The 16,412-nt window shown below is 35.0% G+C and overlaps 1 protein-coding gene across 3 annotated transcripts in view; it reads right to left on the reverse strand.

Moving 5' to 3' along the window:
- Positions 1 to 211: 211 nt before the first annotated feature.
- Positions 212 to 16,412, reverse strand: part of LOC123199895 (putative disease resistance RPP13-like protein 1) — a 28,334-nt gene continuing 12,133 nt past the window's right edge. Inside the window, exons 2-8 of one of the 3 annotated variants that reach the window (XM_044614934.1) lie at positions 6,201 to 9,992; positions 5,261 to 6,075; positions 3,908 to 4,162; positions 3,032 to 3,371; positions 1,739 to 2,459; positions 1,230 to 1,323; positions 212 to 1,117 (exon numbers count right to left, since the gene is read on the reverse strand). In XM_044614934.1, coding sequence (XP_044470869.1) covers positions 6,474 to 9,992 — 3,519 coding nt within the window. In that variant the 3' untranslated portion in view covers positions 212 to 1,117; positions 1,230 to 1,323; positions 1,739 to 2,459; ... (2 more) ...; positions 5,261 to 6,075; positions 6,201 to 6,473. Of the gene's footprint in view, positions 1,118 to 1,229; positions 1,324 to 1,738; positions 2,460 to 3,031; positions 3,372 to 3,907; positions 4,163 to 5,260; positions 6,076 to 6,200; positions 10,662 to 16,412 lie in introns of those variants that run through there. The other 2 variants (XM_044614933.1, XM_044614932.1) reach the window with 2 other exon arrangements.

The raw sequence follows: 16,412 nt of genomic DNA on the forward strand, positions 1-16,412 counted from the left end.
TATTTACCAAAAAACCTTCATCACCAGCCAAGTAATCATAAAACAACATCCGTTACAGTCCTGGAAATATGGTTACCGGAAAGCCAAGCTGCTGCCAAAGTTTCCTGCTCAGTTCTCACAAATACCAGGATCCAGCCACAACAACCAACCAAGGATGCAGAGTTTCAGGGAGTGCAGAGAATATAAACTGACAGTAATTCACACTACAAATGTAATAAACTGAAGTTGTATTGACTGATTACCAGAAATGAAAATAACAATGTACATTCAAGAGTACTGTAGCATGTTTACATTAACAACTGAAATAGCACAAAAGAAGCATCAAATCAAAAACACCCAAAAACTAATTCCCCTGCCAACATTCGAGAGGCTGGTACTCTCCCCAAAACCCTATTCTTCCAATTTTTCCTTGCCCTTCTCTTTCTTCCCATTGCCTAATACGCTCCCTTTCTCCCTGCCACAACTCTTCCAGCCTTGAGCTGACACCTCAGCACTGGAAATCTCTGGTACAGACCTAGAGTAGACTGACTAAACTGAAGATGCTGCTGCTCTCAAATGGCCAAGAAACTAACAAAGTTCTGGAGTGCTACAAATGTATTTATGTATTTTGGATGATAAACTGTAAAGCAAACACAAAACACAGCATTGAAATATACTGAACTGAAATTTGTATAGATGTAATGGATTTTCTTTTTCAGCAGTATTTCAATAACAGAATCCCTTACAAACTCAGACTAGCATCATCTACAAAACATTCACAAAAGTTTAAGAGAATAACAGAGAAATCAACAACCCAAATATAATCTATAAGCCAGCTTTTGAGAGGTTGGCTTCTCTCCCTCAAATCTCTCTTTTTTTTTCAAAATTCTTCTCTGATTTGCTTTTCCCTCTCCAAACCTATTTCATTGCACTCCTCCAGATTGCCTTTCAATTATGCTCTGCCAACTCAGCTCTAGGAATCTCAGTGGTCCCCACAGTTTGTTCCACTCTGTGCTGCTTGCTTGCCATGCCTTCATTTGATAAGTGTTGGTTTGTTGCTCTTCCGTTAATTTGTTGGTTGCCATCTGTCATCTCCCAGCTGCTGCCCTGTGTCTTGGCCTCTTTTCTTCTTTTCTTCCTGCGATAAGCATATATATGGGTCCTAACAATTTCTCATAATGGAAACATTATAGCTGAAAAGCCTGAAGAATTAGTATGCACGACCGAATAAAATAAACAGATAAACTTACATTTTTAGGCAAAAAATTTAAAACCCAACTTTTCAGCAGCCAAGTTAAATATCACTTGAACAGCAGCTGCTTTGGATGACGGAATAGGTACGGCCTACACCGAGAATAGAAGAAAAAGTAAAGACAAATATAATTACTAAGATTCCATAGATATAATAACAATATTGCAAGGATCTACATTTCGATTAAAAATAAGAAGTGCTCATAACAGCGGCCAGTAAAGAATGGAGAAGAGCCCATTACATTTTATTGTGCATTAATTATTACATAAGGAAGCAGCACTTCCCTTCAATCATTTGAAAAGGAAAATTAGGGAATTACAGATGTATCCAAGTTAACACAATACAAAAACTGCAGGGAAAAAAGCACACCTTAATGCCCCACAGACATAAAATATGAGCAGTATCAATAAAATAAACAATTAATATGTTAAAACCAGCAGTTACTTATAAGCAATGTATCAATTCATATATATTATGAAACTGACCAAGACCAACACAATTTCGTACCTGCAGATTAGCATGAGTACCACGTTTGGAAACCCATTAAAAACAGTTCCCTTCCCTTGTTTTTTATAATACAGCTTGAGACTGCTTTGGAATTTGCCAAGGTCAATTTCGCTCTCCCGGGAAAGAGAAATGGTATTAGGTGCGTGCTCAACCGGTATTATCAACGTATGATCTTGAACAAGTGGGCCTTTAGGCAAAACACAATAGTAATGCTCTCCTATGCTAATAACCAAAAGTGACTCCACATTTGGGCTTGACAAACAGAACCAGCACTCATTTGACCTGTAATTCCAGATGCAGATCTCCTGTGAGAATGGCCGTCACCTTCACTCTGTAGACTGTGCTTAAAGTTGCATTCCTGAGCCCTTTTCACATTTTCCTTTGATAATAAAATCAAGACAGACACCTCTTAATCATTGCTCTCTTGCATCACCATCATGTCGAAAGTTGCATTTCTCCCCACGAGGACAAGTCCCAGAATATATAAATTAAAACACAGCCTATTGCCGTCACCTCCACGTTTATGTCATTTTTGAGGAGCATCATATCTCCAATATTGAGGATCAGAAACACTATCATTAGGCCTTTTTGTGGTTTCTTTAGCATTAGCAGCTTGATCTACAAGTGTGTATGGAGACAAGGTAGTGTTTGGAGACTTCATGCTTATCTCAGCAGCAGAAATAGTAGATGCTAGAGTAGGAGAAATTGCATGAGTAAATTTCTGAAAAGATGAGATTGGAACCAAGTGTTAGAAGAAGCACAAGTACCGAATTGCCCATAAGCAGTATTATGAAGCACATATCATCCTAAAATAACAGAAAGTGCAGAGGTTCAAACCAATAAGAAATTCAAAAATACAAAGTTCAGCCAAAGTTTTGACTCAATCACTAAGGATGTCAATTGGTACAGGCCACGCCTAGAGTAGTCAGGGACAGCTACACAGTTTTTGTGCAAGCTTGATATTTGTTTTACCTCATACAATTCTTCTAGCAGCAAACAAAGATTCACAACATAGAGAGTGCAGAGGTCCAAACCAATAAGGAATTCTAAAAAACAAAGTTCAGCTGAAGTGTTGTCTCAATCACTATGGATGCCAATTGGTAAAGGCCAGGCCTAGAGTAGGAAGTGAAGCTACACAGTCTTCAGGCTTCCACATATTTGCAAACTTGATGTTTGTTTTAGTTACTACAGATCTTCTAGAAGCAAACAAAGATGCACAGCATAGTTTAAAAGATAATGTATAATATTGAATATGCACGTACACAATATACCAATTAGCAAGGGATAATATACCATCAAGCAACAATGTCACATACAGTGGCTTGATCTCCGCCACCAACTCTGATACAGTAGCATTACTGCCAAGTGAATCTGAGATTCCAGTGGGTATGTCAGATGTGGCTGCTCTGTTTGTGACCCCACTTGGCCATTCATTAGTGAGAACTGGTTATGGAAATCAAGTAATCAGACCTTACAATTAGAAGATGGCCACTTAAAAGACAATTCATTTGCTTTGCACAAGAAAGGATATGTTAACAAGAAGTCAAGTATTGCAGGTTCCTCAGCTAGTGCTCGCAGAGCATCAACATCATCTTGTCTATAAGTTCCAAACTACTGACCATCTGATGATTGCCTACAAGATAAATATACCAGAGATAAACCTAAACAGGACCACAGTGGATCAACAATAGAGAATGTATAAGAAGAATGCCACAAGCTTCAATACATTACTTTCAATGCACAGGAGTATATATATTGTTTTGTCACAATTATACCGCTAAACTTGTTATTCCGCAAACCAAACAAAACCACGAGGAAAAATTTTTGAGGCATTTGATTCATCATACAAAGACAGTTATTATAAATATGGAGACAGTGCTGCTAAAGAAAAATTGTTGTTGATTTAAGATTTAAAACAAGGTTTAAGGATTATATCCAAAACTGCTCCTGAAAACTCCCAAGCAAAGGATTGTAGATATAATTGAATGCAAAATTAAACCATTAAATGCACATGAACAGCATACAACATTATATATAATATGAAGTGAATACATAAAATTGTGGGATAGAAAGTAAAACTCCTAAAATAAGAGCTTAGACTAGTAAAATAATATAAGTATGACAATGAAAGTAATAGTACGGTTTGAAGTGAGTTCGTAAAAATCATACCGTGGAGTGAACTTGCCACTGATTTTCGACCATAACAAATAAATGGAAATTTTGAACCTTGATTGGCGGAGTCCTTAGAAGCATCCATTAGAACCTTGGCGGCACCAACAACGTAGTCGCTGACAACTAGGTCGGAAGAGGAATTTCAGAGCGGCCTTCGATATAGTTCATAAACTTCTCCAGCCGGTCGGCTGAGTCCAGGAAAAACTGGCCCACCCAGAGAAGTGCATCAAACAGACCAGCCGTTTTATTCACCTGGAATCAGCACAAGTACAGGGGAAAGGTAAGTATATAAACCCTATATACGTTAAGTACATAAACTCCATTTATGTGTATGCAGCTTTGAAAGAGGGAGGAGAGAGAGACCGACTGGACTCGCTTTACTAGCTGGTTCATACGGCCTAAAACGTCGCCGCAGAGCAGAATTCTTGGAGGAGCCATGAGAATATAAGAGTTTGCACGTTGCACAGCGAGCGAGGAAAACGAAAAAGCTGGTTCTTGAATTCGTTTTTAGGTATTCGGGTCGATGACATAATGTTTTATTGTTTACATTCTTTTTATTTTTCACTTGTCATGGCAGGTTGACTGACAAGCTTTACCCACAGGCCTCTGTACAACCCACCCAATTTGGCACGACTCGTAATTTTGTAAGTCGTGCAAGGATGGGCAAGCTCTTTTTTTAGGGGAAGGATCGATCCCCTGATGCCTTTGCATGAAACTTTGATTTATGGTAAAGTTTGTTTTTAAATTAAATCAATTCAGATTTTATAATTAATAATTTTATTATAAATTTATTTTAAATATTAATCCCAAAATGATATAAGATCGCTATATATAAAGATTTACCTAAGGTGTTATAAAGTTCTTATCTTGAGAGGGCGTTTGGTTTGGATAATATTTGATTACTAAAATAGAAAGATTACCTTGAAGATAGATTACTTAGAAGATTACTGAGTATAAATGATTACTATGTTTGATAAAATTTGATAGGTATAAATAATTATTGTGTTTGGTTAAAGGTAAAAAAAGATTTCTAGTAAATTATTTTATTTAAATGCCCTTAAATATAATTATTTTTAAATATTTTTTATATTATTTGTCATATTAATTAAAAATAAATTTATTTTTATCTCAAAAAATTAATAAATAATAATTTTCTATAATAAACTCAAGATTACCCCAGCAATCTTTAAATATCTAAGGTGAAGGTGGTAATCAGATTACCATCTATATTACCTGCCACGTCAGCATTGGTAATAGAAGATTACTGTAATCTTTTATTATTGACAAACTAAACAAGGGAATAAAAGATAGATTACCAAGATAATCTTAAAAACCTTTAACCAAACGCACCCTGAGTGGGATCTAGAATGCTCCGACTGAAATGTAGGAGGCTAGGAGCATTGTTGGACTATCATCAGCCCACACCCGTGCTCCAACACTGCTGTCTCATTGGTGCTGTGAGGCCAATGAGACAGCAGCATCAATGTTGTATGTAGAGGACAATACTTCGAAGATATTTGCTTGGACACTCATTAAGATGGATCACGGATGTGGGTTGAAAATTGGCTTGTGTACTGGATATGTGATATTCTCAACAAAAGCTCCAGACGTGGGAATTATTTTTCTGGAAACTTGAAGGTTTTTAAATGACTTGCCCTCCCGAAAATTTGATCATGGTTAATAACTTAATATCACATATACTATGTCTTGAGTATTCCAGTTTTCAAGAGAATCTATAATGTTTTACAAATTTAAAATCGTTAAAAAAACCTGAATCCATGTTACACCAAAACTGCAATACGTTAAAAAATAAAGTTAACAATATTTGTAGAGTATTAGAATTTAGAAAAAGAAGACAGATTTAAACCTCTGCTTGTGAAACACAAAAATTGCCTAATTCAAGTACAAGTTTTTTTGAAATGATGAAAAGCTGAGATTAGAGGGTTTAGAGGGTTTATATCCAATTAAGAAAACATTGAATCAAGGAGTTTTTCATTACTTGATCTTCACACAGATTTTGTAGGCTATCATGTCAGCTTCTCTTGTACTATAAAACCAGCTTTTTATCATACATCTATTAGCTTTGTTTTAACATGTTGTTGACACTCCAAAAATTCAACTTTGTTGATCAGTGAAACAATACTCGAGTAGCAATTTGCGTATCACTGCCAATGTCAAAATGATAAAATCAGAATCAGATGTTAACACTTTGAATTGAAGATAGATGAATAGTTATTAAAGACTAAACTGGAGATAGAAATTTGTAAAATTAAAATATAAATTGAATGACCTCATGCAGATAGTATTGATATGCTTCCCTATCCTATTCCTCCTCCTCCGAATCATAGATGAATTTGCTATCTAATGTAGCGTAAGGGATGTTAGCTATCTTAGGCCATTCTCGTCCTTTATCCCTTGTGCACTGTTTTCTCAGCAGGGGACAATTTTTAATTCTTAAATCCAAAAGTGAGGATGTCAGGCCCTCTGGAAAGGATGAAAGCTGTGGGCAACTATAGATAACCAAAGTTTTAAGAGAAGTTTGGTCTTGAAAACCCCTAGAAGATTAGTATTTCAAGTTTGGAAATTCTTCAACGTGTAGGTCAATTAAAGAGGTTGGCAGCATCATTCCCATCTCATCTTCTGGAAAAGATACAACACCCGGACATCCACCTATACTCAGACTTGTAAGGCAGGTAAGCTTGTGCAATCCCCACTCCTTCAAACTCTTATAGATTTCGAGATTACCACGAACACAAAGTGTTTGTAGGTTGCCAGGAAAACCTTCTACAGGAAATGATTTGATACTTGGACATCCCTTTATTGAGAAATCTTCGAGACAGCTGAGATTGTGAAAGCCTTCAGGAAGCTCTTTAAGTTTCTCAAATTCTGAGAATGAAATATATAAACTGGTGTTGGGAAGCCCGCCTTCAGGGAAGCAAACAAGGTTTGGACAGTAGCCAACTACTAATCGTTGAAGACGGTTAAGATTGTATAAACCCCGAGGCAAGGAACTAAGATTTTTACAATCCCAGACATATATAGAACTGAGAGACATGTTGTTGTCAAATCTCTCAGCTATTGACGCTAGCATTAAGCAACCACTAATATAAACAGCTCTGAGTGAAACTGGTAACTGTCCTTTTGAGGATAAAGCCGTGAGAGATGGACAGTTGCCAATATTCAAGTAACCAAGTGCAGCTGTCCTGGTGTTGCTAATGAACGCATTTTGCATCATTGAAGATGAAGGAAGAGAAATATCCTCTGTATCATCAAACAAAATCTGCAACTTCTCACAATTGAATATAAAGAGATGTTCCAGAGATGGAGGTAGCTGACCTTTTACAATGAATGTCAGAGAATTACATTCATCGATCCACAAACGTTCAAGACCAGTATTGCCATGCTTCATTCCTTCTGGTAAGGAAGTTAGCATATAGCATTTTATAATCTCAAGTGCACTTAGATTGGGAAAGAAACTGATCTCTGGAAATGAACCAAGAGTCGGGCAATCCTCAATACGGAGTCTTTTCAGGGAGATGAAGCAATGCAACCCTTGTGGAGGCTTCTCTAGAGAAATCTCATTCACCCACAAACATATGAGTTCCTCACAACCCATGATACTTAGTCGTTCCACTTTCTGACACCCTTTCTTTATCCAATTACCGAACTCTGAATTTTTTTCTGGAGTCACAGAGGCCAGTGAATTGCAGCCAACCAGATTACTTTCCATTGCCTCTTTGTCTGCATCCTTTTGTAAGTAGCCATGAGTGGGATGATGTCTGCTTGAATTCACCAACAATTGAGGGCATTCACGAATTTCAAGTTCCTCCAAGGAAGGAAGATTCTCAGGTAATATTCCTGTGAGTTTGGGGCATTTGACGATTGAAAGCTTGCGGAGGCACGGGTAAATTCCAGCTTGCTCACTTTCTTTCAATGGCTCCCAATGGTTCCATTCTGGCAAATCTTCAAAACAAAGAGTCTCTAGTGACTGAAAAGCCTTTGAGTTGCTCTCTCCATAAAACCCAAAACCAGTACTTACTATTTTTGTCATCCCTTTGATAGTGAGATCTTTGAGTGAGCTTAATTTTCCGAGAGAAGGTAAAGATGTACAGTTTACACAGCCCTCCAATCGTAAAACAATCATATTGGAAAAAGATGAATCTCCCATCCAAGATGGAAAATTCTTACCGCAGTACCCTTTAACAGTGAACTCTTTTATATTTTTATATGGTCGAAGCATGTTAAGTACCCTTTCCTCTCCAATCTCATCTCTTGAGTCGTCAACATTATACCCCCATTCTAAAGACAATACTTCTATACCTTTTTTATCACTTAATATGGCTTTTTTATCACTTAATATGGCTTCTCTGATGTCTTGAGAATTAGTTACATTCACTAATCCTGAAATGCAAAGTCTCCCAATAAGAAACTTTAAATCTTTTAAATCTTTTAAGCAAGATCCTGTATTCTCACCCACAATAAAATTAGACAAAGTCCGTAAACATCTCAATTTTTTTATTCCCAATGACATCTCTTTTATCTTATTTGCATCTCTAACGTTAAGGTGACGTAGATTGATCAAGTGTTTCATGTTAGACAACTTCATGAGGCAAAAACATCCTTCTAAGATCAAACTTTGCAAGTTGAATAGAGAACTTGTTGATTTGGGCAAAGTTTTTATCATAGTGTAAGAAAGATCAAGGTATCTCAAGTGTTTCAATTTTCCAATTGAATCAGGAATCTTCACGATATAATATCTTTTTAAAGACAACACCCTCAATTTTTTTAACCTTAACAACAGATCAGGGAGTACCAGATTTGGCATATAATGATGATCATGGGAATAATAATCATGTAAGAATACAGGGAGAAAAGTTCTCAACTTCTTGAACTCATTGAAATCCTCAAATTTCTTTCTATCATCATAATGAATAGAAATATAAGAAGAATGGCGTACCCTTACAAAATTTTGTATTTGCTCGTTTGCACCCAGTCCATCTTCCATCCTAAAACTTGCTTCTCCAGACGCCCATTCCGCCAAATCGTTGACAAGGTCATGCATTATAAATTTAGAATTGTTAGCATTTGACTGTTGAAAAATTGACCTGGCAACAAGATCACGAAAATACTCACAACCCAAATCTTCCAATTGTTTGTGATCTTTCGATTCTTGAATAAGACCTTCCGCCATCCATAAAAAGACAAGTTCTTTTTCTGCAAATTCATAATCTTTCGGTAGAATTGAACAATAAGCAAAACATCTCTTGAGATGTGCAGGAAGGTGGTGATAGCTTAGCTTCAAAACAGGTAGTATCTTATTTCCATCACGTAAATCCCAAATTTTGCTATTCAGTATATCAATCCAACCATCATCATACCTCCTCTTTGAGTGTAGAAGGCCACCAAGAGTCCTTGCTGCCAACGGCAAACCTTGGCACTTTTCAACTACTTTCTGACGAATCAGCTCTAAATTTGGAACTCTAGCACTACGTCTTCCTCGAAATGCATACTCCTTGAAAACGGACCAGCAACCATTGTCTGATAGAAGTTTTAAGTTGTAATAGCCACCACCGGGGGCTGCTGTTGATGCAACGTTTTCATCGCGTGTGGTCACAATGATTTTACTTCCAATTGCTCCAGCCATAAAGGGAGATTTCAAATTTTCCCAGAAGTCATCATCACTGTTCCAGACATCATCCAAAACCAGCAAGAACCTTTTATCAGCAATTGCCTTTTTTAGTTCAAGCTGCACTGGATTTAGACCCTTCAAATCACAAGGTGAGCGAGTTATGTCCTCGAGAATTGCTTTTGAGATTCTCAAAATATCGGAATCGTCAGAGACACAAACCCATGCTTTTATGTCAAACTTGAAATCTTTCATTGCCTCGTCATTATACACATGCCGGGCAAAGGTTGTTTTGCCAAGGCCTCCCATGCCAACAATGGGAATAACAAGGAAGTTGGCTCCACTTGATTCAGCAGTTGACATCATTTTGATTATTCTGACTTTATCTTCATCTCTGCCGTAAACAGCTGGTTCAGCAGGCAAACATGTAGTTGATGGGAGTCTTTGTCGTACAGTAGAGGACGACCGTCCAGCAATAATCTCCAATCCAAGATCAGTTCTTAGTTTACAGAGTTCTTCCATCCGGCGAGTGATAGCTTTTATCTTTGACCCCATGATAACTGAGGACTTAATTGCACTTGGGCTCAAAGTATTGATTTTATTGAAGCAAGCAAGGATGAAGCTCCGAACCTTACTAGTGCTAGCCTGATCTTCAGCCTCCAACTTGCGGCCTAAAGCATTAGTTGCAAACTCATCTAGTATGTCCTCCACATCATAAGCCAAGTCTTTGAGATTGGCCAGCCACCGTTTCACAGCCCTGTTGGTCAGTTGCTTCTCCTCGGCATCATTGAGTACATCCTCGATCATCTTCAACGTTTCTTCCCACTTCTTTAGCTTTGAACCAACCCCCTCCTGAAAGGCAAATTCCAGCAACTCCCTGGACGCCAGCCTGTCAAACATCACCTGAAGAAACGCAGAAAGAAAGAGCTCCGCCACCATGATTAAGTCTTCAGAAACCGAATTAGTTATCAAGAGAAGAAAGAAAATGATGAATAAGCAAGTAAGAGATAATGCTTTTGTTTCTCTATGGACAAACAATCAAAAACGCCAACCAGTTGACAAAGTCAACCAACAGCGTTATCACTAAAAACAAAGGATTGGCTTAAACGTCCCTATCACATACACATGCATCGCAACTATCAGTTTTTGTATTCTCTGTATATTTTACTATTACCGTTGCTAAAGTAACTTACATGATTTCTTACTTGCGGTTAATCAATTACAAATAAAACAATATTACATTTTCTACGTTATCTTCATTGGAATCAAAATGAAGTTACATAATCAGAGTGAACTTTGGGCAGTCAAATTCCAATGTCTCATTCGAATAAATTAATAAAAACTAATAATTTTACATGATAACAAAAAATTATTAGCCCAGAGATTGTTAATTTCTTTAGGCCGAAAGACTCATTCCCACCCAAGGTTTGCATTTTATCGAACGCAAGACTCAAGATTACGTGTATTAGTTGGTAACGGAAAATCCCGTCAACAACATTCTTGTTAGTCTATGGTTTGTGTAAAGGTGGAATGGAATGGAGCTGAGCATTCATGTATAGGGAGAAGTATTGTAGCCGTAAATGTTGTTGTATGGGGAATTTTTTTGTAGCGAAAAATTCTATTTGAATCGGATTATCTTTTTTAGATTTAATCAATCATATCAAACAGATCAAACTTTAATTTTAGTAACCAATCTCACACCTCACTGAATCATGGTATACCATTAAGAGTTTGAACCCAGACTCTTCACTATGAAAACTGATTTTTTTACCATTCAATCTATCTTTTGGGAATATTGTATGGGGATTTTGACTAGGCCAAAATCAATTTCACCACTTTCATTTGTCTTAATGATTGCCAAAATTAAAGGTTGGTTGTTGTTGGGTAACATAGCTGGATGATTTATAATTTTATAATTTTAAAATACTATAATTAAAAAATTGGAGAAGTGGACATTATAAAAATTGGAAAGAAATAATAAATTGCGTGTAAAAACAATTTGAAAGGGATGGTTAGAAAAGCCTTTGTAAATTTAATTCTTCATAAAGCTTTTTGTTTGTCAAAAGGTACCAAGTGAATGTCTCCACAACCAAACTCTAAAATGCAACCCACCACAAATATAAACTCTCACCCTCGTACGTCCTTCACACAATTATTCAAATTTTCAGTTTTACTCAGTATCCAACATTATAGGTTTGATTGGAAGGACAAAATTTTATGGGGTTAAATGAAACTTGTCAATATATATGATATACATGAGAATTATTTTAAATATGGGGGGCTAAAAATATTTGCCTAAGTTAGGTGTAGATTAATATTGATATTTAACTATATGGGGGTAATGAACATTTTATGCTATAAGGGTAAATTAATGATAAAATTTGTATGGAATTGATTATAGTATATTACGTTATAATCTCTTACAGATAATCTACCACCATCATGTTGGTACAATTTAATGTGAATTTTTCTGGTTATTTTTTTTATCAATATTGGTTATTGTAGGATTAATTATTGAAATGATGAGTTATGTTATTGTGTATCATAAAAGAGAATTGATTCAAAGTGATTAGAATATAATAAAATACGTTGGAGATAATAAAAGAGTGGTTAAAATTTTAGAGAACACAACACTTGAAGGATTTATCCAATTGTTGAGTAAAAACCATTAATTTGGATTTGATCTTCGCTATTGGATTTTGTTCGATAAGTGGCATCACCTCTACCTGAAAGTGTTGTTTCGCTATGAGGAATCTCAATTTTCCGCTTGGTTGTCCACATTTTCTTTTTTGTAAACCTTCCTATGAAAAAAAAAATATAAAATTTTATCTTATTTTTTTTCATTAGTTTAAAAAACGAACAATTTTCTTCACTCAAAATTTGAAAAGTTACTTTTTCCCCCTTAGGGTTTTTTTTTTCTCCTTCTCCGACAACCATCTCTATTCTAATCGATAGCCAACCTTCTCATCCATTGTCTTCTCTCACTCGAGAGATGTCGTCAATGATCGAAGAAGTGGACAAAGATGATTTGTCTTCGCCCATCTAGACGAAGATCAACATCTTCGTCATGCTTCATCGAAGATCACTAAAAACAACTTCTAATAGCATTATCACTAAAAACATAAGATTCGCTCAAATGTCTGTATCACATACACATACATTGTAACTTTTAGTTTTTGTATTTTGCCCAAAGGATTTATTCCCAACCAAAATTTATTCTTTTCTCGAGTTCTTAATTATCTTTTAGAAATCTAAATATTCACTCATCAACAATTAAAGTAAACCAAATTTGTTAGTTTTAAAATTTTCTAATATTTTCTTCCTAAACCTTAAATACTACAATTTTCTCAAATTAAATTTTAAAAGATAACATTTTTCTCTTAAAGTTTATTTTTTATTCACTAGTCACTCCCTTTAACGTCATCTTTGGTAGTCTCTCTCTCCCATTGAACAATTTATAAGCAAGTTGAGAAGGAATTTTGTTCCTTTTCGTCTGAGATGAAACCGTAATGAGCAATATAATAAATAATTAAAACAAATTAAAAATGACTCTCGAGCACCAAATCTAAACATAATGGAGAATTTGAGATTCTTGCTATAGTGACATATCACTCGAAAGCAAGCATGTTTGCATTTATAACGCCCCACCACATCTTTAACTTTATTGTGTTATATTCCCTCTGTTCCTTTAACATAGAATAATATAGAACACTTTTCTTACGTTAGTATATAAAAATAATAATAAAAATAATATTATATATATTTATTTTATATATATTTATATATTTAAATATTATTTTATTATTAATTTAAAATTATTTATTTATATAATAATATATTTATATGTGTATACATTTGTTTGAAAATGAGTAGAGCTGAACTCCACCATGCGCCTACCAGACTGGACGAATTAATCTGTTTGAAAATGAGTACAGCTCAGACCATTCAACCCATAGACTAGTGTTAAAAACATGGATCATAATGAAAAGGTTGATTGTAAATCTTCAATTGTCAAAGCAATATCTTACACCTTTGAGTTATGAGGTCTCAGAATTGACTAAATAATTGAATTATAGACTATAGTAATAAGAATTTTTAAGGAAAGGACAATAGGATCCAAACTAAATTGATTTAAAAAAAAAAAGCAACAATTCAACAAAATAACAGGGGTAATATTAAACTTTCCACCTTCCTTGGAAAACAGTGTAGAAAATTCCCTAGGACGAGGTTGCCTTTGCTTTTCCCTAAGAAATTAAGACGAAGACGAAAGCAGCAAGAACTTGCCCCTAAGAAATTAACGTCAATTCGTTTTTTTTGTGTGTTTTTAATTTAGATTTGAATACCCGTCAATTAATTTTCAGTTTGTATTATCAAAATTTTAACTATATTATAATAATATTAAATAATATAATAATATAAAATTATATTATTAAATAATAATAAATTATATTTTATATAAAATCATAAATATAAATTTTTATAAGATTGAAAATAATAATAATTTAAATATTTTAATATATAAAAAGATAAAAATATGATTTAAATAAATAGATGAATCAATTTTGGAATAACAACTTCAATATATATATATATATATATATATATATATATATATATATATATATATATATATGAGAACACACTCATTTCAGTTTAATGCTCTGAAGTTTAAATTTAATTTGAAAACAAATTTTACTTTGTATTTAATTTTAATTGATTTAAACTCAATTTATTTTTATTTATAATCATTAAAAAATATCATTTGTTAAGGTTGAACTCGATACGGGTTAAACCCAAATAAGACATAACTTGATAAACAATTATAGGTATGAACAAAATATAATTGATATAATTTCTGAAGTTGTTACATCATGACAAAATCTATTGAAAAAAGGAAAGCTCAAACTTATGAACCTTATGACATGTTACAGTAGATACCCACAAGTAAACGTGAGTACTGAAACAAGAAGTGTATATAAACAGAATCAAATACTTTCACCGTAGCAGTAAGGAATCAAAGTGAAGTTTGATATTTTCCTGATGACATAGAAACTGATAATTTAGAATATGTATTTTCATAATCAGAGTGAACTCTTGGCAGTCAATTTCCAATGTCTCATTAAAATAAATTAATAAAAACTAGTAATTTTACATGATAACCAAAAATCATTAGCCCAGAGATATTTAATATGTTTAGGCCAAAAGATTTATTCCCACCCAAGGTTTGGTCCATTCTCAAAGTGACCCAATTAACTTTCGTAAACCTAAATATCTATCTGTCATCTAACTTTTATTATAATTTATTGTTAATTATAAGGATAAAAATGTTATTTAACCAAAAATATTAAAAAGCCTAAAATTTTATTTCATTTCTCCCCTTTAGTTTAAAAATCTAATAATTTTTCCCACTTAAAGTTTGAAAAGTTACATTTTTCTCTCTAGGTTTTTTTTCTCCTTCACCAGCAACCATCTCCATTTTAGCTGACAATCGACCTACCCATCAATTGTCTTCTCTCACTCGAGAGATATCATTGACGACTAAATAAGCATACGAAAAGACGAAAATGATTCATCTTCTTCTCTTCAAGCAAACGAAGACAATTCATTTTCGTTCGTCCAAATAAAAATCTGCATCTCCGTCTTACTTCATCAAAGATATGAACGAGAACAAATGGAAGTGGTTGAGATCAATCATATGACAAATCTTCGACGAAGCTACCAAAATTCATTGTGTTTGTGACCATGTCTTTACCTAGGAAGCGGGAGAAAGCATTAACAAAGAAAAAGGTATGTGATGTTGAAGTGCTACTTATGTTGGAAAATGTTGGAAACAGTTGAGATTGTGAATGCCTTCAGGAAGCTCCCTAAGTTTCTCACATCCAACGAATGCAACGAACAAAATGGTGTTGGGAAGGCCTCCTTCAGGGAAGCAAGCAAGTTTTAGACAGTCCTCAAGTCCAAGGACAAAAAGACCGTTAAGACTGCATAGACCCTGAGGCAAGGAACTAGGTATTTTACATCTCTTGACATGTATACATCTGAGAGATATGTTGTTGTCAAATCTCTCTGCTATTGATTCTAGCTTTAAGCAGTCATAAATTTCAAGATGTGTGAATGAAACAGGTAACTGTCCTTTTAAAGATAAAGCCGTGAGAGATGTAACTGATTCTTTAGGCCGCAATTTGGTGGGCCTAAAGCATCAGTTGCAAACTCATGGCTTTATCTTTAAATGGACAGTTGCCTGTTTCACTCTCAGATCTTGTAATTTTTTATTGCTTTCTCATGTCGATAGCAGAGAGGTTTGACAACAACATATTTCTCAGATCATAATTGTCATGAGATGCGAAAATCTTAGTTCCTTGCCTCAGGGTCTACAATCTTGATGATCTTTATGAAATTGTACTTGCGGACTGTCCAAACCTTGTTTGCTTCCCTGAAGGAGGGCTTCCCAACACCAATTTAAACTTTATATTCTTCATATGTCAGAAACTTAGAGAGCTTCCTGAAGGTTTTCACAATCTCAGCTGTTTCCAACCTTTTGTCAATAACGGAATGTCCAGCAGAAGGTTTTCTTAGCAACCTAAGATCACTTAGTGTTCATGATAATCTCGAAATCTATGAGACATTGAAGGAGTGGGGATTGCACAAGCTCACCTGCCATACAAACCTGCAAATAGGTGGATGTCCCGATGTTGTATCTTTTCCAGAAGATGGGATGGGAATGATGCTGCCGACCTCTTTAATAGACTTATCCGTTCCAGGATTTCCAAACTTGAAATACTTATCTTCCAGGGGATTTCAAGACCTAGCTTCTCTTGAAAATTTGTCGATCAGTGATTGCCCACAGCTTTCATCCTTTCCAGAGGGCCTAACATC

The sequence above is a fragment of the Mangifera indica genome, chromosome 17 (genome assembly GCF_011075055.1).
Source record: "Mangifera indica cultivar Alphonso chromosome 17, CATAS_Mindica_2.1, whole genome shotgun sequence".
Lineage (NCBI taxonomy): Eukaryota > Viridiplantae > Streptophyta > Magnoliopsida > Sapindales > Anacardiaceae > Mangifera > Mangifera indica.